The sequence below is a fragment of the Pecten maximus genome, chromosome 7, assembly GCF_902652985.1.
Source record: "Pecten maximus chromosome 7, xPecMax1.1, whole genome shotgun sequence".
NCBI lineage: Eukaryota > Metazoa > Mollusca > Bivalvia > Pectinida > Pectinidae > Pecten > Pecten maximus.
The window spans coordinates 7,642,727-7,670,638 of NC_047021.1; the positions used below are offsets into that span (position 1 = coordinate 7,642,727).

The window sequence follows — 27,912 nt, forward strand, 5'->3', positions numbered from 1 at the left end:
CTTTGCACACATGGTAAAGTTTTGATCTTTGGGCAAGGTAAGGGTAACCGAGAAAGCTCATAAATAATTTTAAATGGACTGAATATGGAAGACATTCAAAATGCTTAAAAATAAATACTATAGGGCGGTGTATTGACTGTTTTAGTATTTAGTTCATGGTTCAAATTTTCCTATTTCATTAAAATAAATAATTATCTTCTATCTGTTTTGTGACAATCTGCGTTCTTAGTTTAGTAATGTAGTTAATTAGCCAAGTTAATCATCAATTAATTTGGGTTAAATGTATTAGAAAGGGAACCAACTTTGATGACACAATGGAATGTGTCGGTAAGTGGTCTCGAAGGGTAAAATGCCACAATTCTTGATATCAAGACAAATAGTAGTTTTCAAGTAAGCAAATCCAAGTTGACCGAGACAGGGCCAGGTTTCAATGTGTATGCCAACCATCAGACGGAAATTTTTGTCCCCAAACGCAAAGATGTCAGTGAGGAATCATTGTCAGTATATTTCTCCTTGCTTCTTTAAACTTTGCTCCAAAATAACACAGTATGCTTCTGTTTTTTATACGCCTGTCCAATGATGGTATTGATTGTATTTTAAGAAAAATAATTTCTTTCTTTTTCGCTTTGTCACGTTTGGGACTACTTTTTCGGGGCAAGATCCGTCAGTGCTCTTCTTTCAATCAGAAAATATGTTATGCTATTCTTTTTTTGCATGGATCTTCTTGTAGGGTCCGACAAGGATGGTAAGCTTTAAATTCATGAAAATGATTCAATTTTTTTCACCAATGCAAACAATTTTCATGTTAATTTTCTTCGACAAGTCCTTCATTGACCAAAGAATCAATGTTGTGGATACTGAATTGAACCTACATTTAAAATTGCGATGGACTTCGAACAAAGATAACAACATTCAAGACATAGCATAATCTAATTACAGATTTGAGCAAAGGTTTTTGAAACAAAGTTTATATTCAATAAGTTGTAAAACTTAAGGAATAAAATTTGAATTGAATTGATATGTCATAGCTCAAGCTGCCATGATCGTGCTCTCCAACATTGAACTATTTGCGTGACTAATTCTTACGTTTTTGTTTCAGAAAAGAAATATACATGTACTAACATATCATAACAGTAAATAATTTTTAAAACCTATATTGGTAATTTATTGGTGATAACACAATTAAAGTTGAAGTGTTGGTCAGCTTTTTATTCTAGAAATAGTCAAGTATGATCTTTGACCATTGACAACTGAAACTTAATCAGGTATAGACCTTGATGGTGTGAATATGAACTAAACTGAGGTTAGTGAAATACATTGTTCAAAAGCTTTGCAGGGACTCGCACATGTACAGGCAGACAAGCGAAACAATTACCATACAAAACTGTACCTGTTTACTTTACTACCTGGTATATGTTGGGTATCAGGCAATTAATGCATTGTTCATGATTTGAAAAGTTGATCTAATGATAGCATGCGAGTTGGTGACAGTGTGTACTTCAACTGAAAATGAGACAAAACTAAGAACCGTTGTGTTGTGATCCACAAGCACAGGCTGGTTTAAACTAGATACGAATGCCGCCACTAGTATGTGAAGAACTCGTGTTATGATACTGTCGTGTGTAAATCAAATCTGTACAGGGTCCTCCAGGTATGACACGGATTGGAATGGGACAATCTAAGACATATTGTGTTGCATTCAAAGAGGTCAAAGGTGACTTTTAAACCCTGACTGATGACCACCAGGATGTAATAAGTTGTAGAAATGACACTATGATGTTAATATTAAACCACTTCTGTTCAGAGGCTCTCAAGATATGTCCCTTATTTCAGGACAGGAAGAAGAAATTAGCATCACTGGTTCTTTGGGAAAGTTTTGGTTTAAAAGTACTGGCCCAAAGGTGAAACCTAGTGGTCGAATACAACGTAATTAGTAGTATCTTCAATTAGGTCGAGGAAAACTTAAATATTAAGAGAAAATATACACTTACAAATCATGCAAGTAGTCACCAATATTCACTTACCCACAGATCGATTCTACTAATCCTGGGTCATCGGACAGGGTTGTTTCTTGTCGTGAATTCAGAGAGGGACGGGTCATGGGAAACACTAAACCACCTCCCCCCTATAACATGGAGGGAGCATAAAACAAATGCAACAAATGATATCATTGAAATATTTATTTCACTTGCAGGTCAAATTTTAACAAAAGTTTATTCACAACCAACTAACACTGGACAGAGACAGTATAAATGATAGAGATGGTGAATTACTGGGGGTTATATCAGTGATACTGATAGCAATCCCAAATTAGGTATCCAACTTAGATATCCCAAATTAGATATTCATCTTGGGTCTCCTAAATTAGGTATCAGACTCGGGTACCCAAAAAATAGGTATCCAGCTTGGGTATCCCAAATCAAGTATCCAACTTGGGTTATCCAACTTTGGTATACCTAAATAAGGTATCCAACGTAGGTATCTTTCAAATTCCAATTCCTTGATTCTTCAAAACTTATTTTTCATATATTTAAAAAAAATGTACAACAGAAAGCCAATTATCAAGACTTGATAGAGGAATACGGGATCTGACTGTTCCTATTCCTAATCAAATGGTATCAAAATAAATGATATTAAAGAATGACTAGGATTTAATACAGGTTGGATAACCAAGGTTTGGAGAGTTGACTTTCTACCGTGTTTGATACTGTTATACAGATTATTTACAATGTCGGCTATGATTGGTTTTATTGATATAATAGCACTTCATAAGGCGAGATACAGACATATATACATGGTTCTATTAATGATTGTTTCCAAGTAGATTCCTCTTATGCAAACAGACAGGTAAAAAAGGGTTCAGTTGCACTTTGATATGTTTCAATATGGTAACGGACTGTAGGCCGATACCTCCCACAAATTTAGCATTGGTCTAATCTTTTAACCTTTTTGTTTAAATTTGTGATATAACTTGTAGTAACTCCTCATCAAACAAAACCGTGTCTGGAACCTTATCTGATCTAATACTGATATTTCTATAAAAAGATTCAAGGTCATGTAACAAACAAACTTCACCTGCAATATGCAGAATTATTTGGAAAAACTTCAACAAATCTTTACGATTCCCTGATTAAAGTAAGGAATGCTACTATTATCTTTTCTTACATCAAATGTTCATAATTTTCAATATACAAAACCAACTCCTACATATTTCCTTTGTCACATCTACATATGTATGCAAAAATATTGAAAAGGAATTTTCTAGTACAAATAAATTGTTTGAGCGGTACTGGCCAGTATTCTCAGGTCAAATCCGTCCAAATTCAGGATTGTGGACTTGTCCGTCATCCATGTACCACACAAGTACACTACTGGCAAGTACTACTCTGGACGAACCCTGCTGCTGTCAAAACACTACCCAGGTAGCTCAATCACATCAATTATCCAACGGATCATGGCAAAAGGTACTTATAAAGAGTCAAAATCTTGCAGTTCATCTATGATATAGAATTGACATTTTTCATATCCACGTGTTGTTTCTTATGATGTCCAATTAAAAATCTCTTTGCAGAAATCTGTTCCAAAAAATGTCACAAGATCCAAATTGATTAAGTAGCTGTTTAACAAACATTTAATGCACATCCAACTTATCCATGATTCCATATTCACAGGTAGATGGCAGCACTCTCCGTTGAAATCTGATGCGAGTTTAGAGAGAACTTCTGGGTCTAGTGTTAAGGTGGACAGCAGCAGGGTCTAACCTCAGCAACCAGACTGGTTCACCAACTTGCCACTCCTCTTTGTCACGTTCAAGGTGGTGAATTGCTGAAAACAAAACATCAATTGGGTTATCTTAAAAGAAACAACACGAGGCATTTTAGTAAAAAGAAACAGCACGAGGCATTTTAGTAGAAATCCAATGGCAAAGAGATTGTCCTAAAATAAGTGTTGATTGTTGATACAGATAGAAGGCACACAAAAGAGGTGTACATTTTATACCATACAGTGGATAACTAATGGCCAGCAGTGTTTGTTATATTGTAGATAATGCCATCTATCACTGTTACACAACCTATATCAAACATGTTTAAGAGAAAGACACCATTAAATAAAACAGAAGTGAAAATAAGATAATGAAATAGTGATGAGAGACCAAAACTAATCTGTGGCACATTACAAAGCAATATTAAGTATATTATTACTGAAGACAGAATCAACTGTGTGGTTCTGTAATACATTTCTGTATTGTTAAACTTCTGTCATCTACTTACTTCTGAACAGGTAGGATGTATCCCTATTGTGTCATCAAAGTCTTTTTTCGTGGCACCAAGTTTCATTCCCAGTGCATAGCCCTGAGTTATCTCCCCTGCATTTGGCCCACAAACATGGAATCCAACCACTCTCTCCTTAAAGATGTAATCACAATACAATCATAATAAAGTAATTGAAACATTTGATTTCAATTTGACAAAGAGTCAAACATAATACACTGTTTGCTGAGATTGCTGTTGGACAATATACAATTTAAATCCAAATGGAAAATTATCTGTTTATGCATATAAATATAAAACATTATTTGACAAGCAGACAAGTGTGCAAGAAACATTTAAAACAAGGGCAGATAACTTACCTTGTCGGGAATGTGACAGATAATTTTGGCATAACAGATATTTTCTTCTCTCTTAGCCACAGTCCACTCCAGTGGCCAAAAGTTAGTGTGGTACACCTGTATTAACAAATAAGTTATCATACAAAATATCATTCTATAGTTTCATTTTCATACACAAGCTTGAACATAGTACACATTCCCACTACAAATACAGTGTATTTTATGTAAACCGGACTAGGGAGATACAGAAGAAGTCAGAGTATTTCTAGTATATGGTCAGAATCAACATATTAGTAGGTTTCAACACAGATCCTTATTTTAGTCTGATTTATACAGTGACCTCTACTACTCCAGTTAAAAAATACAAGTTAAAACAAACCATGTCTAGGAAATGAAATATGGTACCACTACTGTTATCATTAATGGTATTCTGGATATATATGTAGTGCAGTATTGTATCAGAATCTTATTTACACCTCATCTACACAAAAGTTTCCTGACAAAGTTTGTGTAAGTGTTGGTGAAAAATAACCACAAATTCTCCTTACCTCTATATTGGCCTCCCCAAACTTCTCTATTGCAGCCTCTTCAGAATAGCCTATGGCGCCATACTCAAGAGGTGTAAAAACTGTCGTAGCCACATTGACATAGTCCGTCTGTGGGAAGAAATCAGAAAAAAATATTCTGATTACAACAAATGATGAAAACTAGCAGTAATATTTCAGGTATCACCAGTAATATCCAAACATTAAGAGTTGAGTATTTTTATCATATTCACCAAATCTATTCCCACTGAACCCCACACAAACCATTCTCATCTGGACAGAAACATCACCAGACCTCCTCCCACTCAACCCCACACAAACAATTCTCATCTGGACAGGCAACATCACCAGATCTTCTCCCACTCTACCCCACACAAACAATTCTCATCTGGACAGAAAAATTCACTAGATCTATATAATGACCTTGGGACAGAAACAGACCTATACAATGACCTTGGAACAGAAACAGACCTATATAATGACCTTGGGACAGAAACAGACCTATATAATGACCTTGGGACAGAAACAGACCTATATAATGACCTTGGACAGTAACAGATCTATATAATGACCTTGGGACAGAAACAGACCTATATAATGACCTTGGGACAGAAACAGACCTATATAATGACCTTGGGACAGAAACAGACCTATATAATGACCTTGGGACAGAAACAGACCTATATAATGACCTTGGACGGTAACAGATCTATATAATGACTTTGGGACAGAAACAGACCTATATAATGACCTTGGACAGTAACAGATCTATATAATGACCTTGGGACAGAAACAGACCTATATAATGACCCATCAATATATCATCACCACAAACTTCACTGTTAGGGATACACACCAGAACTTTGCTGTTGTCGTAGAGACGACGGGCCAGGTATTTGCCTGCCTGTATAGCTACTGGTGTGAGCTCTAGTTTGTCCTCCAGGATGTCACCGATTGCATAGATGTTGGATACATTCGTTGCTTCAGCCTCATCAGCAACAACTTTACCGTTCCTGTCAAAAAATAAACCATTACCATAAAGTTCACTTCCATCATCACCATTTCTCAAAGATTAACAGAAATATATCTACTAAAAACATTCACTAAATTGGGGAAAAAGTCCTTGCAATGGATATGTTTTAATGTGTCTAGTGGTATTTAAAAATATGTCTTCTGATGTAAATTTATCTGTTATTTTGCTCATTTAATCACTTTTCATGTCTGATGTTATTCTCAATAACCCAAGAATATTTCCATAATTTAGTCAAAAACAGTCACAGAAAATCATGATCAATTAGTCATGTTCAGAGATAATCAAAGGGCCAAAGGCCCTGAGAAATGTAAGGGTCTGAGGTCATATAATAAGAAATTTAAAATTGGATTTTATAGTCAGACAGCTACATTTGTATCAGATTTGTATCAGATGAAATGTCTTAATCTGGTTATTCCTATTCTATATATATTCAAGAAAACATGTATAACATATTTATCTGCTGACAACTTTCCAACAGCTAAGTATAGTTCTTTCCCTTTTTCTTTAATGCTTGTGGAATATTATTGATATACTCCTGAATCAGTAAAGCTGCTTGTAAACTTTGAAAAAAATCAACTGAACGACAAATCTGTCTATTAACAGAACATGTTGTATAACCAAAGATGAAATCAAAGATGTACACAGCCTAAGTTTTTTTTTATTTTATTTATACTATAAGATGTTAATTAGGCCTAGCAAACATCTATTCTAAGACCCCTAGTTACGTATTTTAACTCCGATAGAAAATTGCGGTCGCGTTGTCCGACGAGACATATATAGTTTTGACAAGACGCCAGTACATCAGTCACAGATCATTATCGTTAGATTCTTTTCAAATAAACAAATAATAACCTTATTTAATAAAATCCTCATGAAAAACGGCAATGTAGTTTGTTACAACTTGCCTTCAATTCCTGATGATATTTCTTGCTTATTCTAGCGACATACAAATGAATATGAAACTGCGAACGGTCGCTGGTTTAGTTACATTAGACATAACCGCCATTTTGGCTGATTAGTAATGATCACGTGATTAGTCACGACTCACGTGACAGCTGAATTATCTCGTGGAATGCTCGGCTGCATTTGACTACGTAAATAGGGTTGGTTTTAGGCGTATATGAAATGTTCCTGCATATGAACTCAGGATGAACATATGAGTCTAAGACATGTGGATATTTTCTCTGTGAATGCTTGTAAATTTCCACGACGATGAAACTGATTTTTTTACTTCTGTTTTCAAGGCAGGATTGAGACAGAACTACGTAATCCTACGCCAACAAAATTGCATATACTGACGAGGAAAATGTTTATTTTTATACTCTAAAATAGTCTAGAACACCAAACATTCATATTTCATTTTAAATAATTGCAGTAAACACGGTTTACGTCACTTAAATTGTGTCAATAATTGCTGTCAAAATAGGAACTATATATTAGGCTGTGGATGTATATCATTTGTATGACAGAAAAGAGGAATAGTTAGCCAGAAACAAAAGTGTCACTAACAACATTTACCCACCATGACTATAACGGCAGGTGCCAAAGGCATCCTGACATTAAAAATATCAACTTACTAAAATACCTAATTAAACAATCAACTACCTGTAAATCAAATTTTAATAACACTATGTTTTACTTTTTCTGATAAAAGATTGTTGATATATAAGTTAACACCTTTGACATCAAATATGTATTGAACATTTGAGTTGTAACAAAAGTTAGATAATTCATGATGGGATAAACAGTCAGGAAAAATTTATTATCTTTATATATATAGAAATATATGTATGTTTTCACCACTGACTCAAAGTAAGATGTTTATTTATTTTTTCTCTAATTTTTCAGAATATGTTCAAATCAGTAACACTAAAATGAGCTTGGTGAAATGGTCCATGCTAGTCATGTGTTTGCTTGACATTCAAAACAAACCACTTTGCTCCAAGATCGATGCGATTGTGTCCAATGACATTGTGTGCCCTACAGCAAAGGTACAGAAAATCATTCCTGGTAAGGTCAATAATAAATTAAATTGTATGGATGGTACTTTCTACCGTTTAATAAAACCTGAGGTCCTAGATAAGGATATAGCCACCCAAAGGAGGGAATGTTAGAAAAAACATATCTGTCAATGTTGTGATTATCGTCTGATTTTGCTAAAAATAGTTGTGTTCTAATTCCAAATAATATCATGAAAAAAAAACAACCAAAAAAACAAAAAAAATAAATAAATAAAAATTAAAAAATAATAATATAAAACAACTTTCCTGCTACCAAACGACCCGACCCTACCACAAAATTCTAAACTTAACACATTTTTTTTTTGCCATCTTTATAGTCCAGTGTTGTCGATCAGGACATGGTCTTTCAGGTAACTTTAATCGCTTGGCATATCCATCAATTTTACCAGAGACCTATATACTAAATCTGATTTTACCCACCTTAATTGACTACATATTGAACATAACTTTTAAATACTAATTTTTTATTTAACACGATCATCAGATGCTTTCTCCTGAGTACTTACTTGTTGAGGTTGACTCCCACTTTGTCCAACCCTATACTGCTTGTGACAGGATCTCTGCCAATGGCAAATATCACCTGTAAAACAAGAACATTCACAATATAAGAGGGCCAACCACCAGAGATGTTTAAAACCATATATTCAGAAAGTTTAAATACTTCAGGCAAAGTTAAAATAGTTGATTGTTTATTGGATTACTCAAGTCTACCCAGGGATTAGAGTGGGAACCAGCATTTTTGGAAGAATGTAAACAAGTTAAAGAGGCATTAGAAACAGCACTACAGGAGAAGTCTTCTCTGTGCCATGTGATAATATGTAAGACATAGAATATCCAAAGCAGTACTTTTCAAGAATTCTTCTCTAAAACATGTTTTACTATGCCAACTTTCCTCAGAGATTTGTCACTTATGGATGAAACATGGGTCCATCATTTTACCCCAGAGGCCAAAAAACAATTGAAACAATGGAAGCTATCACTATACTCTGTCCCGTCAGAGTATTTACGGTACACCTTGTACTTACAGTGTTAAAAGTATCACTATACTCTGTCCTGTCAGAGTATTTACGGTACACCTTGTACTTACAGTGTTAAAAGTATCGCTATACTCTGTCCCGTCAAGAGTATTTACGGTACACCTTGTACTTACAGTGTTAAAAGTATCACTATACTCTGTCCTGTCAGAGTATTTACGGCACACCTTGTACTTACAGTGTTAAAAGTATCACTATACTCTGTCACGTCAAGTATTTACGGTACACCTTGTACTTACAGTGTTAAAAGTATCACTATACTCTGTCCTGTCAGAGTATTTACGGTACACCTTGTACTTACAGTGTTAAAAGTATCACTATACTCTGTCCTGTCAGAGTATTTACGGCACACCTTGTACTTACAGTGTTAAAAGTATCGCTATACTCTGTCCCGTCAAGTATTTACGGTACACCTTGTACTTACAGTGTTAAAAGTATCACTATACTCCGTCCCGTCAAGTATTTACGGTACACCTTGTACTTACAGTGTTAAAAGTATCGCTATACTCTGTCCCGTCAGAGTATTTACGGTACACCTTGTACTTACAGTGTTAAAAGTATCACTATACTCTGTCCCGTCAAGTATTTACGGCACACCTTGTACTTACAGTGTTAAAAGTATCATTATATTCTGTCCCGTCAAGTATTTACGGTACACCTTGTACTTACAGTGTTAAAAGTATCGCTATACTCTGTCCCGTCAGAATATTTACGGTACACCTTGTACTTACAGTGTTAAAAGTATCACTATACTCCGTCCCGTCAAGTATTTACGGCACACCTTGTACTTACAGTGTTAAAAGTATCACTATACTCCGTCCCATCAGAGTATTTGCCGTACACCTTGTACTTCCCTGGCTGACCATCCTCAAGTTTCTCTATCTGCAGGGAAAGAGAAGAAAATGGACAAGAAATTAGGATTACAGTATACAATACAATAAATATACAAGAGGCCCGTTATTTCCATCGACCAGTAATGAAGAAGTCAATTGTTGATGGACAAACGACGGATATGGTATGGCATAAGCTCACCTTGGTCCTTCGGAACAGGTGAGCTAATAATCAATGGACGATGGACCAGAATTAGGATTACAGTATACAACAAGAGATTGGGGAGGGATCTTAGCACCCACCATTAAATTATCTTTATTGGTTTGAGGAATATCCCCAAGTACTTTTCAAGAAATAGTGATAAAAATCTTCAATTCTCAAAATCCAAGATGGCTGCCTATTACCAGCTATTCTGATCAAAAATCTAAATTCAAAAAGCACAACTAGGGACCGAGGGGAACCTTCACATGAAGTTTGAGGAATATCTCTCCAGTACTTGTCAAGAAATGGTGATAACAAAGATTGTTTATGGAAGGATGGACGACAGACTGACCACAGACGCAGGCCAATTTGAATAGCCTACCATCTGATGATGGTGGGCTGGCAAAATATCACCAATGGGAAACATTACATATTAATTAAAACAAGGAAATACCAACATCCCATAATTGCAGATCAAAAACACTGTGTAAGGAAACCAACCTTGGTCGGGACACATGGACGGACAAAGTTGATACCATTGGCCTCCATGTACTCTCCAATCTTGTTAGCCATCTGTTGATCAAAGCCTCGCAGCAGAATAGACCGCACCATTACCGTGACATCCAGTCCAATACCATGGAGGAACCCCCCACACTCGAGCGATACGTAGGATGCTCCAACTAACAGGGTTTTACCAGGACAATAGTTCAAGGAGAACAGGTCATCACTGAAACAATTTAATACATAACAATGGAATTCTGTACAACCATGTATAATCACCGCTACACTTCTCCATTTCTGAAACAAAACAGTGAATCCACAAGCAATTAACATAAAAATCTGAGTTTTTAAAAATAATTAATTCAAAATATATCATTAATTTAGTTGATTTAATTGAGGTATCCTCCTTGAACAAGCTGTCAAACTTGTGACTGAAGAATAACTTTTACCTATAAAACATTAGTTCCGGTCAGAGCATTAAAAACATGGTGAAAAAACTTTGATCATTTCCTGAACAGATCATCCCCAAAAACCTATCAGGACATTACTGCTGTGAATTTATCAATTACAGTATCAGTACCTACCTGGTGATGCCATACTCCTTTATAAATCTGAGTATCTACCTGGTGATGCCACAATCCTTTATAAATCTGAGTATCTACCTGGTGATACCACACTCCTTTGTTAATCTGAGTACTTACCTGGTGATACCATACTCCTTTTTAAATCTGAGTACTTACCTGGTGATGCCATACTCCTTTATAAATCTGAGTACCTACCTGGTGATGCCACACTTCTTTGTAAACCTGAGTATCTACCTGGTGATGCCATACTCCTTTGTAAATCTGAGTACCTACCTGGTGATGCCATACTCCTTTATAAATCTGAGTACCTACCTGGTGATGCCACACTCCTTTGTAAACCTGAGTATCTACCTGGTGATGCCATACTCCTTTGTAAATCTGAGTACCTACCTGGTGATGCCACACTCCTTTGTAAATCTGAGTACATACCTGGTGATGCCACACTCCTTTATAAATCTGAGTACCTACCTGGTGATGCCACACTCCTTTGTTAATCTGAGTACCTACCTGGTGATGCCATACTCCTTTGTAAATCTCAGTACCTACCTGGTGATACCACACTCCTTTATAAATCTAATACCTACCTGGTGATGCCATTCTCCTTTGTAGTCTGAGTACCTACCTGGTGATGCCATATTCCTTTATAAATATGAGTACCTACCTGGTGATACCATACTCCTTTATAAATCTGAGTACCTACCTGGTGATGCCATACTCCTTTATAAATCTAGTACCTACCTGGTGATGCCATATTCCTTAATAAATATGAGTACCTACCTGGTGATACCATACTCCTTTGTAAATCTGAGTATCTACCTGGTGATACCATACTCCTTTGTTAATCTGAGTACCTACCTGGTGATGCCATACTACTTTATAAATCTGAGTACCTACCTGGTGATGCCATACTCCTTTATAAATCTGAGTATCTACCTGGTGATGACATACTCCTTTATAAATCTAGTACCTACCTGGTGATTTCATACTCCTTTATAAATCTGAGTACCTACCTGGTGATGCCATACTCCTTTATAAAACTGAGTATGTACCTGGTGATGCCATACTCCTTTATAAAACTGAGTATGTACCTGGTGATACCACACTCCTTTGTAAATCTGAGTACCTACCTGGTGATGACATACTCCTTTGTAAATCTGAGTACCTACCTAGTGATGCCACACTCCTTTGTAAATCTGAGTACCTACCTAGTGATACCATACTCCTTTATAAACCTGAGTATCTACCTGGTGATGCCACACTCCTTTATAAATCTAATACCTACCTGGTGATGCCATACTCCTTTATAAATATGAGTACCTACCTGGTGATGCCATACTCCTTTATAAATCTTGTACTTACCTGGTGATGCCATACTCCTTTGTAAATCTGAGTACCTACCTGGTGATGCCACACTCCTTTATAAATCTAATACCTACCTGGTGATGCCATACTCCTTTGTAGTCTGAGTACCTACCTGGTGATGCCATACTCCTTTGTAAATCTGAGTACCTACCTGGTGATGCCACACTCCTTTATAAATCTGAGTATCTACCTGGTGATGCCATACTCCTTTATAAAACGTAGTATGTACCTGGTGATACCACACTCCTTTGTAAATCTGAGTACATACCTGGTGATGCCACACTCCTTTATAAATCTGAGTACATACCTGGTGATGCCACACTCCTTTGTAAATCTGAGTACCTACCTGGTGATACCATACTCCTTTGTAAATCTGAGTACCTACCTGGTGATGCCACACTCCTTTATAAATCTGAGTACATACCTGGTGATGCCACACTCCTTTATAAATCTGAGTACATACCTGGTGATGCCACACTCCTTTGTAAATCTGAGTACCTACCTGGTGATACCATACTCCTTTGTAAATCTGAGTACCTACCTGGTGATACCATACTCCTTTGTAAATCTGAGTACCTACCTGGTGATGCCATACTCCTTTATAAATCTGAGTACCTACCTGGTGATGCCACACTCCTTTGTAAATCTGAGTACATACCTGGTGATGCCACACTCCTTTGTAAATCTGAGTACCTACCTGGTGATACCATACTCCTTTGCTCCTGGTATATCTGGGTAACGCGGTCTTTCTCCTACAGCTACTATAAAATCTCTTGCTGTCTTTGTCACCTCCTTGCCCTTCTTATTAACTGCCTGGAAAAGGTTGTAATTTAACTTTAATTACAAATAAAATTTGATTGTTTTTAATTTCAAATCATTTTACCAAAAGATATGAACAGGATGTGCTACACATTTTAGGAGAGATGAGTTGAAGTTTTCCCTGTCAATCATACCTTGATTGTATGCTTATCAACAAACTCAGCATAGGCATTCTGGTAGTCAACTTTTTTATCACGGAGCTGGACTCTATATCCCCAATTCAGAGAACCGATGTAATCCTTGAAAAAAAACAAGTTCATATTAAGCAAATGAAATATAAAGTTAACAAACATACTTGAATTAAGATATGAAATATCAAGGCACAATTTATGGTATCACAGGAGGTTAAAGAAATTCTAGTTTTTCTAACTTGTAATCAATAATTTGGGCAATCGTTTTATATATATATATGTGCCATTTTTAGATGTTAAAGGCCTTTGGTTGTGATTTGTCTACAGATTTAATTGTGATTTGTCTACAGATTTTGTTGTGATTTGTCTACTGATTTGGTTGTGATTTGTCTACAGATTTGGTTGTGATTTGTCTACCGATTTGATTGTGATTTGTCTTCAGATTTGATTGTGATTTGTCTACAGATTTTGTTGTGATTTGCCTTCTGATTTGGTTGTGATTTGCCTACTGATTTGGTTGTGATTTGTCTACAGATTTGGTTGTGATTTGTCTACAGATTTGGTTGTGATTTGTCTACAGATTTGATTGTGATTTGCCAAATGATTTGGTTGTGATGTGCCATCTCATCTGATAGTGGTCATGAAGTTCAGACTTTTGGCCCTGAACTGCCGTGAAACCTACTACTACAGCTATTCAGAATCAATGGAAAACTGGGGTCAAAAACTTACCTGAATGGCATTTCTCATGGTCTCCCAATTGTGTTGTACTGAAAAAGTCCAGGTTAATGATCATTATGGCGATTTCTTTGTTAAGTTATCCTGTCATCACTATTATATATGTATAATATATAATTTTTTTGGCCATGAGAGATTGTCAAAATATTCCAGCCAAGGTAACATAACGTAGTTTAGAGTTTGGAATTTGGAATCTTATGATATACATTGTACTTCTTCTTAATTTGAATAAATTTACCACCCTTACTAAAACCAATTGCCTACTGATTATGTTTATGACAAGCCATCAAATTGCCTATACCAATGCATGAAGTTTATTTCCAGTTTGTTAATTGCTAAGACATGTACGTCTGAAAATGATGTTTTTAAGGGTAAGGAGGATGAACAGAAAACAAACCGCATTTTAAGTTAAAATAGCCATCCTATAGTCTATAGTGTAAATACAGTTGTTTTTTCTTGTTTCAGGTTTCATTTAAATCAACAGATATAACTGTTATACTTACCATTTTCTGGGACATTCCATCCAAAATGCTTTGCATCTGCCAAACCATGACCTGTAAAGACAAATTACATGATGAAAACCAATCAGAATGTATGAAGCCTGTAGTCTCATAATCCACAGATTCCATCAAACATGTCCTAGACATTGATGCTTTATAACAACTTTAAACCAAATCTGGTCAGGATAAAATCATTTTTATAGTTGGTAAACAGTTATCTAAAAACAAAAAGCAGGTAAGAAATGAAACATAGAACATGTGACCTTGCAAAGAGTACTGATTTATGCAAGCATATACAATATGTATCTACAACTTGTCATTATATATCTACAAATGTACCAACTTTCCATTATATATCTACAAATGTACCGACTTTCCATTATATATCTACAAATGTACCGACTTTCCATTATATATCTACAAATGTACCGACTATCCATTATATATCTACAAATGTACCGACTTTTCATTACATATCTACAAATATAACTGACCTTCCATTATATCTACAAATGTACCGACTTTTCATTACATATCTACAAATGTACCGACCTTCCATTATATCTACAAATGTACCGACTTTCTACAAATGTACCGACTTTTCATTACATATCTACAAATGTACCGACCTTCCATTATATCTACAAATGTACCGACTTTCTACAAATGTACCGACTTTTCATTACATATCTACAAATGTACCGACCTTCCATTATATCTACAAATGTACCGACTTTCCATTATACAATGTATATACAAATGTACCGACTTTCCATTAGTATTTAGCTATATGTTATTTAGACCCGCTGATCCATCAGGACCTATTTCACTATTGACAGATTCTGCACATCTTTGTCTGAAAACTATCATTATACTTATTATCACTTCCATTAAAGTGTTAATATATCACTGAATGAAGTGATCACTTGTATCATAAACTTAATATGAAAATATCAAAAACTACATAAAAATATGGCCTTTTAATCATCCTCATTTGCACATGTGAAGAAAAGTCAATCAGCGTGTGGTGATTATGTTTCATCATATTTTGATGCATTTAAGGGTTGGACAGATACCCATACATACTTACAGAGGTTACTGTCTGGGAGATATAGAGGTTAAACAACGAGTAGTTGTTGGATATGGAATTTATTTCAAATGAGTATTTTTTTTTTAAAGTTACAAAAGACACTTGCTTAAGCTTGTGTCTTTTGTTACTTTTGAAAAATAACTTACGAGTGTGAAATAAATTAAAATTTATACCATGGCTTGAAAGTGGAATAACACAGCGTATAGGGGTAGAAAAACAGAATCAAGGAAGTACCAATAAGCTAATATCAAATACAATTTATGTTTCACATTGAAATTGGTAGAAGTTTTTTCCCTGTAAACCATCCCTGAACTCTTGACTTAAGTACATTGATTATTGTCTGCAATATTAAGTGAAGGACAGAAGGACAGAAGGACAGATGGACAGAAAGCTTTCTCCTCCCTGAATATGAACTATGTTACAGTAGAATGAATCAATACTGAGACCGTTACCTAAGCAACCACTTCACCTCTAATAAATCTAATCCATCAATTCTCTGAAAAGTGATTTTCCAGGTTTGTTGTAAACCAATAAAACTGTCAAGAAAATTAGCATTAATTACTGCAGACCAAGGCCGTCCGGTTCAGACTAAATCAATATACAAATTAAGTAATACAAATTTAGGTCTGTCACAGCCACAGTGGTGATGTGAAGTACTGAGACAGGTGATCATTGGTGTTCTTACCAAGAATAGCAGCTTGGTGCATCAACTTTTTGGGTATACAGCCGACATTAACACAGGTGCCACCGAGACCTGGTAAAGAAAATATCAATATTACTACACATAAACATAATATTACATTTTCATTTTCCATATCAGTAGTGTAAATGATATGCACTAGAACAAGAGATCCCAGAGGGATCTTGGCGCCCACCATTGAATGTTCTTTATAGGTTCCATGTCAGATTGATCTTTTCTCTACTTTTCTCTTCTTCTAAGTCTTATTAATCTGTGTAAATTCAGAAGAAGCCTCTAGTACTTTTCAAACAAGGGAAACCTATATATAAAATTTAAGATTTAGGCACCAAGGGGAACCTATATATGGAATTTGAGAAAGATTCCTTCAGTACTTTCTGAGAAATAGCGATAACAAACTTCAATTGTCAAAATCCAAGATGGCTGCCTGTTGGCCATGTTGTTTTCCGATTGGTCTCAAAATGCAATATACATAACTAGGCACCTGGGGGAACCTACATATGAAATTTCAGGAAGATCCCTTCATTAATTTCTTAGAAATAGCGATAACAAGTTTCAATTTTCGAAATCCAAGATGGCTGCCTGTTGGCCATGTTGTTTTCCGATTAGTCTCAAAATACAATATGCATAACTAGGCACCAAGGGGAACCTCCATATGAATTTCAGGAAGATCCCTTCAATACTTTCTTAGAAATAGCGATAACAAACTTCAATTGTCAAAATCCAAGATGGCTGCCTGTCGGCCATGTTGTTTTCCGATTCGTCTCAAAATGCAATATGCATAACTAGACACCTAGGGGAACCTACATATGAAATTTCCGGAAGATCCCTTCATTAGTTTCTTAGAAATAGCGATAACAAACTTCAATTGTCAAAATCCAAGATGGCTGCCTGTCGGCCATGTTGTTTTCCGATTAGTCTCAAAATGCAATATGCAAAACTAAGCATCAAGGGGAACCTACATATGAAATTTGAGAAAGATCCTTTCAGTACTTTCGGAGAAATAGCGATAACAAACTTCAATTGTCAAAATCCAAGATGGCTGCCTGTCGTCCATGTTGTTTTCCGATTGGTCTCAAAATGTAATATGCATAACTAGGCACCAAGAGGAACCTACATATGAAGTTTGAGAAAGATCCCTTCAGTACTTTCTGAGAAATAGCGATAACAAGAATTGTTTACGGACGGACGGAGGGACCACGGACCACGGACGCAGGCTGATTTGAATAGCCCACCATCTGATGATGGTGGGCTAAAAATTTCAGAAAGATCACTTCAGTACTTTCTCAGAAATAGCGATAACAAACTTCAATCGTCATAATCCAAGATGGCTGCCTGTCGGCCATGTTGTTTTCCGATCGGTCCCAAAATGCAATATGCATAACTAGGGATCAAGGGCAACCTACATATGAAATTTGAGAAAGATCCCTTCAGTACTTTCTCAGAAATAGCAATAACAAGAATTGTTTATGGACGGACGGATGGATGGACGGACGGACCATGGACCACGGACCGAGGACGCAAGGCGATTTGAATAGCCCACCATCTGATGATGGTGGGCTAGGTGGGCTAATAAACTGAAAAATTAGAAATCTAATCTCTATTGTCCTCAACACATTCAAAATTTAAAAAATGGAAAAAAAAAATATCTTTAAAAATTAAATGCTTAATGTTGTTAGACCTCACATGAACATCAATACCAACAAGAGATCCCAGAGGGATCTTGGCGCCCACCATTGAATGTTCTTTATAGGTTCCATGTCAGATTGATCTTTTCTCTACTTTTCTCTTCTTCTAAGTCTTACTAATCTGTGTAAACTCAGAAGAAACCTCTAGTACTTTTCAAACAAGGGAAACCTATATATAAAATTTAAGATTTAGGCACCAAGGGGAACCTATATATATGGAATTTGAGAAAGATTCCTTCAGTGCTTTCTGAGAAATAGTGATAACAAACTTCAATTGTCAAAATCCAAGATGGCTGCTTGTCGGCCATGTTGTTTTCCGATTGGTCTCAAAATGCAATATGCATAACTAGGCACCTGGGGGAACCTACATATGAAATTTCAGGAAGATCCCTTCATTAGTTTCTTAGTAATAGTGATAACCAGTTTCAATTTTCGAAATCCAAGATGGCTGCCTGTCGGCCATGTTGTTTTCTGATTGGTCTCAAAATGCAATATGCATAACTAGGCACCAAGGGGAACCTACATATGAAATTGGAGAAAGATCCAATCAGTACTTTCTCAGAAATAGCGATAACAAACTTCTATGGTCAAAATCCAAGATGGCTGCCTGTCGGCCATGTTGTTTTCCGATCAGTCCCAAAATGCGATATGCATTACTAGGCACCAAGGGGAACCTACATATGAAATTTGAGAAAGATCCCTTAAGTACTTTCTCAGAAATGGCAATAACAAACTTTAACGGTGTAAATCCAAGATGGCTGCCTGTCGGCCATGTTGTTTTCCGATCGGTCCCAAAATGCAATATGCATAACTAGGCACCAAGGGAAACCTACATAAGAAATTTGAGAAAGATCCCTTCAGTACTTTCTCAGAAATAGCGATAACAAACTTCAATGGTCAAAATCCAAGATGGCTGCCCGTCGGCCATGTTGTTTTCCAATCGGTCCCAAAATGCAATATGCATAACTAGGCACCAAGGGAAACCTACATATGAAATTTGAGAAAGATCCCTTCAGTACTTTCTCAGAAATAGCGATAACAAACTTCAATTGTCAAAATCCAAGATGGCTGCCTGTCGGCCATGTTGTTTTCCGATCGGTCCCAAAATGCAATATGCATAACTCGGCACCAAGGGAAACCTACATATGAAATTTGAGAAAGATCCCTTCAGCTCTTTCTCAGAAATAGCGATAACAAACTTCAATGGTCAAAATCCAAGATGGCTGCCTGTCGGCCATGTTGTTTTCCGATCACTCCCAAAATGCAATATGCATAACTAGGCACCAAGGGGAACCTACATATGAAATTTGAGAAAGATCCCTTCAGTTCTTTCTGAGGATTAGCGATAACAAGAATTGTTTACGGACGGACGGACGGACGGACGGAGGGAGGGACAGACGGACGGACGGAGGGAGGGAGGGACGGACGGACGGACGACGGACCACAGACGCAGGGCGATTTGAATAGCCCACCATCTGATGATGGTGGGCTAAAAATCCCATTGTTATCCATGACAAACATTTTTAAGCTTAAACTATGAAAATTGACTATAGACAGAAGGCCCAGTGGGCCTGAATCACTAAGGTGGAGACTGGTGACACTGACTAAGGTGGAGACTGGTGACACTGACTAAGGTGGAGACTGGTGACATTGACTGAGGTAGAGACTGGTGACACTGACTAAGGTGGAGACTGGTGACACTAAGGTGGAGACTGGTGACACTGACTAAGGTGGAGACTGGTGACATTGACTGAGGTAGAGACTGGTGACACTGACTAAGGTGGAGACTGGTGACACTGACTAAGGTAGAGACTGGTGACACTGATTAAGGTGGAGACTGGTGACACTGACTAAGGTGGAGACTGGTGACACTAAGGTGGAGACTGGTGACACTGACTAAGGTGGAGACTGGTGACACTGACTAAGGTGGAGACTGGTGACACTTACTAAGGTGGAGACTGGTGACACTGACTAAGGTGGAGACTGGTGACACTGACTAAGGTGGAGACTGGTGACACTGACTTAGGTGGAGACTGGTGACACTGACTAAGGTGGAGACTGGTGACACTGACTAAGGTAGAGACTGGTGACACTGACTAAGGTGGAGGCTGGTGACACTGACTAAGGTGGAGACTGGTGACGCTGACTAAGGTGGAGATTGGTGACACTGATTAAGGTGGAGACTGGTGACACTGACTAAGGTGGAGACTGGTGACACTGAATAAGGTAGAGACTGGTGACACTGACTAAGGTAGAGACTGGTGACACTGACTAAGGTAGAGACTGGTGACACTGACTAAGGTGGAGACTGGTGACACTGACTAAGGTGGAGACTGGTGACACTGACTAAGGTGGAGACTGGTGAAACTGACTAAGGTGGAGACTGGTGACACTGACTAAGGTGGAGACTGGTGACACTGACTGAGGTAGAGACTGGTGACACTGACTAAGGTAGAGACTGGTGACACTGACTAAGGTGGAGACTGATGACACTGACTAAGGTGGAGACTGGTGACACTGACTAAGGTGGAGACTGGTGACACCGACTAAGGTGGAGACTGGTGACACTGACTAAGGTGGAGACTGGTGACACTGACTAAGGTAGAGACTGGTGACACTGACTGAGGTGGAGACTGGTGACACTGACTAAGGAGGAGACTGGTGACTCTGACTAAGGAGGAGACTGGTGATTTAGACTATGGTGGAGATTGGTGACACTGACTAAGGTGGAGATTGGTGACACTGACTAAGGTGGAGACTGGTGACACTGACTAAGGTGGAGACTGGTGACACTGACTAAGGTGGAGACTGGTGACACTGACTGAGGTAGAGACTGGTGACACTGACTAAGGTAGAGACTGGTGACACTGACTAAGGTGGAGACTGATGACACTGACTAAGGTGGAGACTGGTGACACTGACTAAGGTGGAGACTGGTGACACCGACTAAGGTGGAGACTGGTGACACTGACTAAGGTGGAGACTGGTGACACTGACTAAGGTAGAGACTGGTGACACTGACTGAGGTGGAGACTGGTGACACTGACTAAGGAGGAGACTGGTGACTCTGACTAAGGAGGAGACTGGTGATTTAGACTATGGTGGAGATTGGTGACACTGACTAAGGTGGAGATTGGTGACACTGACTAAGGTGGAGACTGGTGACACTGACTGAGGTAGAGACTGGTGACACTGACTAAGGTAGAGACTGGTGACACGGACTAAGGTAGAGACTGGTGACACTGACTGAGGTAGAGACTGGTGACACGGACTAAGGTGGAGACTGGTGACACTGACTAAGGTGGAGACTGGTGACACTGACTAAGGTGGAGACTGGTGACACTGACTAAGGTGGAGACTGGCGACACGGACTAAGGTAGAGACTGGTGACACTTACTATGGTGGAGACTGGTGAAAACTAAGGTGGAGACTGGTGACACTGACTAAGGTGGAGACTGGTGACACTTACTCAGGTAGAGACTGGTGACACTGACTAAGGTGGAGACTGGTGACACTGACTAAGGTAGAGACTGGTGACACTGACTAAGGTGGAGACTGGTGACACCGACTAAGGTAGAGACTGGTGACACTGACTAAGGAGGAGACTGGTGACTCTGACTAAGGTGGAGACTGATGACACAGACTAAGGTGGAGACTGGTGACACTTACTCAGGTAGAGACTGGTGACACTGACTAAGGTGGAGACTGGTGACAATGACTAAGGTGGAGACTGGTGACACTGACTGAGGTAGAGACTGGTGACACTGACTAAGGTGGAGATTGGTGACACTGACTAAGGTGGAGACTGGTGACACTGACTAAGGTGGAGACTGGTGACACTGACTAAGGTGGAGACTGGTGACACAGACTAAGGTGGAGACTGGTGACACCGACTAAGGTGGAGACTGGTTACACCGACTAAGGTGGAGACTGGTGACACCGACTAAGGTGGAGACTGGTGACACAGACTAAGGTGGAGACTGGTGACACCGACTAAGGTGGAGACTGGTGACACCGACTAAAGTGGAGACTGGTGACACCGACTAAGGTGGAGACTGGTGACACCGACTAAGGTGGAGACTGGTGACAGTGACTAAGGTGGAGACTGGTGACATACTGACTAGGGTGGAGACTGGTGACACTGACTAAGGTGGAGACTGGTGACACCGACTAAGGTAGAGACTGGTGACACCGACTAAGGTGGAGACTGGTTACACCGACTAAGGTGGAGACTGGTGACACCGACTAAGGTGGAGACTGGTGACACTGACTAAGGTGGAGACTGGTGACACTGACTAAGGTGGAGACTGGTGACACTGACTAAGGTAGAGACTGGTGACACTGACTAAGGTGGAGACTGGTGACACTGACTAAGGAGGAGACTGGTGCCACTGACTAAGGTGGAGACTGGTGACACTGACTAAGGTGGAGACTGGTGACACTGACTAAGGTGGAGACTGGTGACATACTGACTAAGGTGGAGACTGGTGACATACTGACTAGGGTGGAGACTGGTGCCACTGACTAAGGTGGAGACTGGTGACACTGATTAAGGTGGAGACTGGTGACACTGACTAAGGTGGAGACTGGTGACACTGACTAAGGTGGAGACTGGTGACACCGACTAAGGTGGAGACAGGTGACACTGACTAAGGTAGAGACTGGTGACACTGACTTAGGTGGAGACTGGTGACACTGACTAAGGTGGAGACTGGTGACACTGACTAAGGTAGAGACTGGTGACACTGACTAAGGTAGAGACTGGTGACACTGACTAAGGTAGAGACTGGTGACACTGACTAAGGTAGAGACTGGTGACACTGACTTAGGTGGAGACTGGTGACACTGACTAAGGTGGAGACTGGTGACACTGACTAAGGTAGAGACTGGTGACACTAAGGTGGAGACTGGTGACATTGACTGAGGTGGAGACTGGTGACACTGACTAAGGTAAATCCCTAATACCATCTTTACAGTTTAAAACCTGACCAATAGATAAGAGACTGTAACCGTTAGTATATCTGACAAGTATCGTATGATCTCGATATTATTTTTGGATACTTACTAACCAAACAAGTTAACTTACCCCATGTTGTCCCTGTGGGTGTTGGCTGGACAAAGTCAAACACAGCAACAGTCTTTCCAAGAGAGGCAGCCTCCTACAAAATATGGGTCATGTTATAACTAGAGTACAGAAAAATATACGCCTGTCCCATGCCAAAAGGAATAAATTGTTGTATCAAAATGAATATAAATATTAAAGTGAAGTTTTACTTGTTCTAATAAAAATGCCACTGAGAAAGAACAATTTCAGGAAAACATTACTATATATCATGGTTATTAAGCATAATCAGTTTTACAGAGATCCATTAACAAGAAGCCAAATAGGCCTGTATCACTGTTTACATGGGCCCAGCTGTTCAAACAATGATTAGGCTATATCTAGCTAATCATAATTTACCAAACATAATCCTTATGAAATATTTCTGGCAAAACGACCTTGGCACAATTTTCTGGTAAAACTAACTTGACACAATTTTACAAAACTTGATAGCACTCTTCAATCTCTTCCTACCTGCATATTTTAAGGAATACACAGTTACACAGTTTTTGAAGTACAGAGGAAATGAGATTATCAACTGATTAAACTAATCACCTTTCAAGCAACTTGGCCCTAATATTCATCTCCTGGATGATAATCTGCCTTTCAAAAGGGTCAAGGACATTTCCTTTTACAAACTTTGTCATATCTTATCTTGGTTCTAGGTCATTTGAATGTTTTAACAAATTTGACCCCTGTGACCTTGAATATACCTTGAGGTAATTTTTTTCACAAACATTGTTTGGCTCCTCTTGATTCTAGGTCATTTAGTTATAATCAGAAGTAGCTGCGATTGTTTGAATATTTCCACAAATTTGATCCCATTGACCTTGAATAGGTCAAAGTGATTTCTTTTCATAAAATATGTTGGGCTCCATACCAGGAACCAACCAGCAAAATGTCTTGATTCTAGGCCTTTTAGTTAACAGAAGTATTTGTTTAAACAATTATCCTGATTTCAGATTTTTCACATGTCTTGAGAAATTGTTTAAATGAAAAAGTTGGCAGTCAAAAGACAGCAGATGCTGCACTACAGGATAAACTCATGTGGCCTTGATGGCCAGGTGAGTTAAAAATGGTAGGACATCTCCAGACAAGTTTCAAATACTAGAATTAAACAAAGGGCAATACCTCTTGTGAAAATAGTCTAATCAAAATGCCATTCTTGGACACACAACTATATTTAAACATTTCTTACCAGATGATATATCTATAATCAAAACTGTTTAAAGGGACCTAAGTGCCTACCATCATTGTATGTTAATATGTTACCTTTGATGCAGCCAAACCCCCGGAGCCTCCTCCTATCACTATCAGATCATAGTCATAGTTTGTGGCATCTTGTAGCATAGCTTGTAAGCTTCCGTTCTTGTGTGCTTTCAATGTGTCGTCACAACCACCTAGAACAACGAACAAAAATAATCTACAATCGGCCACCAAATGTCATGTAATTATAAGTAGCATGTATATATAGCCTGCAGGTGTAACATACAAAAATAATCTACAATCGGCCACCAAATGTCATGTAAGTAGCATATATATATATAGCCTGCAGGTGTAACATACAAAACTAATCTACAATCGGCCACCAAATGTCATGTAAGTAGCATGTATATATAGCCTGCAGTTGTAACATACAAAACTAATCTAGAATCGGCCACCAAATGTCATGTAAGTAACATATATATATAGCCTGCAGGTGTAACATACAAAACTAATCTACAATCGGCCACCAAATGTCATGTAAGTAGCATGTATATATAGCCTGCAGGTGTAACATACAAAACTAATCTACAATCGGCCACCAAATGTCATGTAAGTAGCATGTATATATAGCCTGCAGGTGTAACATACAAAAATAATCTACAATCGGCCACCAAATATCATGTAAGTAGCCTGCAGGTATAACATAAAAGACAAGTATCCTCACTGCTAACTGTAACATAGAACAAATTCAACCGTTCAGTTGTAATAATAATTACCAAAGGTTTAACACACAACAAGATAATTATCATCACTGCTAGCTGTAACATAGAACAAATTCAACCGTTTAGCTGTAATAATTACCAAAGGTTTAACACACAACAAGATAATTATCATCACCGCTAGCTGTAACATAATAACAAACATACAACAATTTCCCCCTTCTATCCCCCAATAACATATAGACATCTCACTGTAGTATAACGATCAACATTTGTAAGTCTATTACACAATATCATGTAATGACAAATTATAATTAGCCATCATCCGAACCTGATGGTCTAAGATCTGCAGCTTTTAACTTCCCTTAATTTTTACTGCAACAGTACAGACAGTGTTCGGTAGAGAGTTTGACCACATAACTTTTTGTCTTACAACTGACGACTGAAATATCAACTCTTAAGTATAGATATGTTTGCATTGTTACTAATAATATTGACCATTACTGTAAACAAGGTATACGTTCATAACTTAAGATGATAAAGGAGGTAACTGATATCAAGGTATACGTTCATAACTTAAGATGATAAAGGAAGTAACTGATATTTCTTTAATCATAAATCTTTAGGTTTGAGATGGCAGTACTTAAAAGGTTGGAACACGTACATCACAGGTACTATATTGGTAACAGATTATTTTCCCTATACTTTTACATAACATACCAAAACTGAGGTGTTTACTGTTGATCTGATGTCACCAGAGTTAGAAATAAACAGTAGTATCACAAGTTATTAATTGAAATTGTAAAAGCTACATAAAGTAATTCACAAATTTCTATTTTTAAAATATAAAATTATTTGAAAATTGTTTATTCTACTTCTATAATGTCTTTTTGAAGATGAGCAATTTTTTTTTAATCTAAAACATAATGAAATAAAACAAGTCCCTGTGCAAAATATACCTATATATAGTAATTGTATGTACACAATTTCTATTTAAGAAATGATTAACGATGATTCGTGTATTGTTGCAGGATATACAACGAGGACGAGGATATTTTGCAATTAAATTAATAACGAAGGCCACAGGCCTGAGATATTAATTAAAATTGCAAAATATCAGAGTCCGAGTTGTATATCCTGCAACAATACACTAGTAAAAGTTGATTATTTCTATTCTACCATGTACTGTTTAGTTCTGAGATCGACCTCTTTCTAATAGAAAAACAGCAAAGAAACCCAGAGAAAACCTCGTAATTTATTTCTTGAGTATTGCATTATTTGTTGATGAAATATACAGGCAATACAGTGCTACGATCAAGAGCATCTATCATATAGCATTGATTTTGAAAATTTAAAAAAAAGGATAAAAAAAAAAGAGAAAAAAAAAGGGAAAAAAAAGGGGGGCCTCCGTAGGATTCGAACTCGCGTCGTGATAAAAAATTATTGTAAGACTAACACTTTAGCCCACTCGACTATAGTAACCTTTTATAAAACGGGTGAATATTAGATATATAAAATTGTAACAGCCGTGACTCACGACCGTGTATTATTGGCACGAGCGTGGGTTATTGGAAAATAATACATTGTTTTAAACCAATCAAAACTGGCGTTGCATAGATAACATGGTAGAATTCATCATAATAGCTTGCTTATAGTTAGATAAAGGTGTATGGCCTTGTCAAGCACATGTATTGATTGGACACTCAGCCTTGACTGATTGAGGAAAACTGACAAAGTAACAGATAATGTAGCTATAACATAAACTGCTCTAATTCAGCTTCATTACAAATGGTGATGTGTCTAGCTAAATCACATCCGCAAGCTATTTTTACCTATTAACTGCATTAGCCTGCTGATAATTGACTCGTAAACCATTTTATGATGAAAATTGTTCACATAAAACCATGTAGCTATATATAGATGCAGTTTGTGTTTGATCTTGAAATTGACTGATGGAGGTAAATGTAGACTGAAATTTGTTCAGATAAAAGACATTTTGTCTACACATTGTAATTGGTGGTTACCAAAGTAATCAGCAAACGAGTTCAGGTTAATTTTTACAGGCAAAACCATAATAGGATATACCAATATACGGGAGGTGGGAGATCAAACATCCATTTAAAAAGTTAGGTGTGGTTCTGTGTTACCCAGCCGACAGATTCCACAAGGAATACAAGAGTCCGGCCGTAAAGTAGAGTAGTCAAAGGGTAAAGATGACCATAACAACGTTGTGCTGGGTGGATCAGCTTTAATCATAAAGGATTTAAGAATATACAAATGTTTAGGGAAAGCTTTCGATGAAAACAGGGAGAAATTTTTATGCACCACAGGGAATTCTGAGATAAAAATCCTGCAAGAAAAATTACCTCCGAATACTGGTGAAAAATTGGCCAAAATCATTCTTAAAAGGTTATCAAAATATACACATAACAAACATGTGTATGTAATCCTTTTCACCATTTTTTTTTTAAGTATACGATCTGTTTTGTCTTACTTTTCACCAAT

At 37.7% G+C, this 27,912-nt stretch overlaps 1 protein-coding gene across 2 annotated transcripts in view; it reads right to left on the bottom strand.

Moving 5' to 3' along the window:
- Positions 1–2,165: 2,165 nt before the first annotated feature.
- Positions 2,166–27,912, bottom strand: part of LOC117331486 (thioredoxin reductase 1, cytoplasmic-like) — a 47,598-nt gene continuing 21,851 nt past the window's right edge. For both annotated transcript variants that reach the window (XM_033890219.1, XM_033890218.1), the window contains exons 5-19: positions 24,755–24,882; positions 23,468–23,540; positions 16,682–16,750; positions 14,910–14,960; positions 14,401–14,438; positions 13,675–13,779; positions 13,419–13,534; positions 10,776–11,001; positions 10,035–10,124; positions 8,715–8,788; positions 6,011–6,167; positions 5,158–5,265; positions 4,631–4,726; positions 4,272–4,406; positions 2,166–3,825 (exon numbers count right to left, since the gene is read on the bottom strand). In XM_033890219.1, coding sequence (XP_033746110.1) covers positions 3,763–3,825; positions 4,272–4,406; positions 4,631–4,726; positions 5,158–5,265; positions 6,011–6,167; positions 8,715–8,788; positions 10,035–10,124; positions 10,776–11,001; positions 13,419–13,534; positions 13,675–13,779; positions 14,401–14,438; positions 14,910–14,960; positions 16,682–16,750; positions 23,468–23,540; positions 24,755–24,882 — 1,529 coding nt within the window. In that variant the 3' untranslated portion in view covers positions 2,166–3,762. The remainder of the gene's footprint in view (positions 3,826–4,271; positions 4,407–4,630; positions 4,727–5,157; positions 5,266–6,010; positions 6,168–8,714; positions 8,789–10,034; positions 10,125–10,775; positions 11,002–13,418; positions 13,535–13,674; positions 13,780–14,400; positions 14,439–14,909; positions 14,961–16,681; positions 16,751–23,467; positions 23,541–24,754; positions 24,883–27,912) is intronic.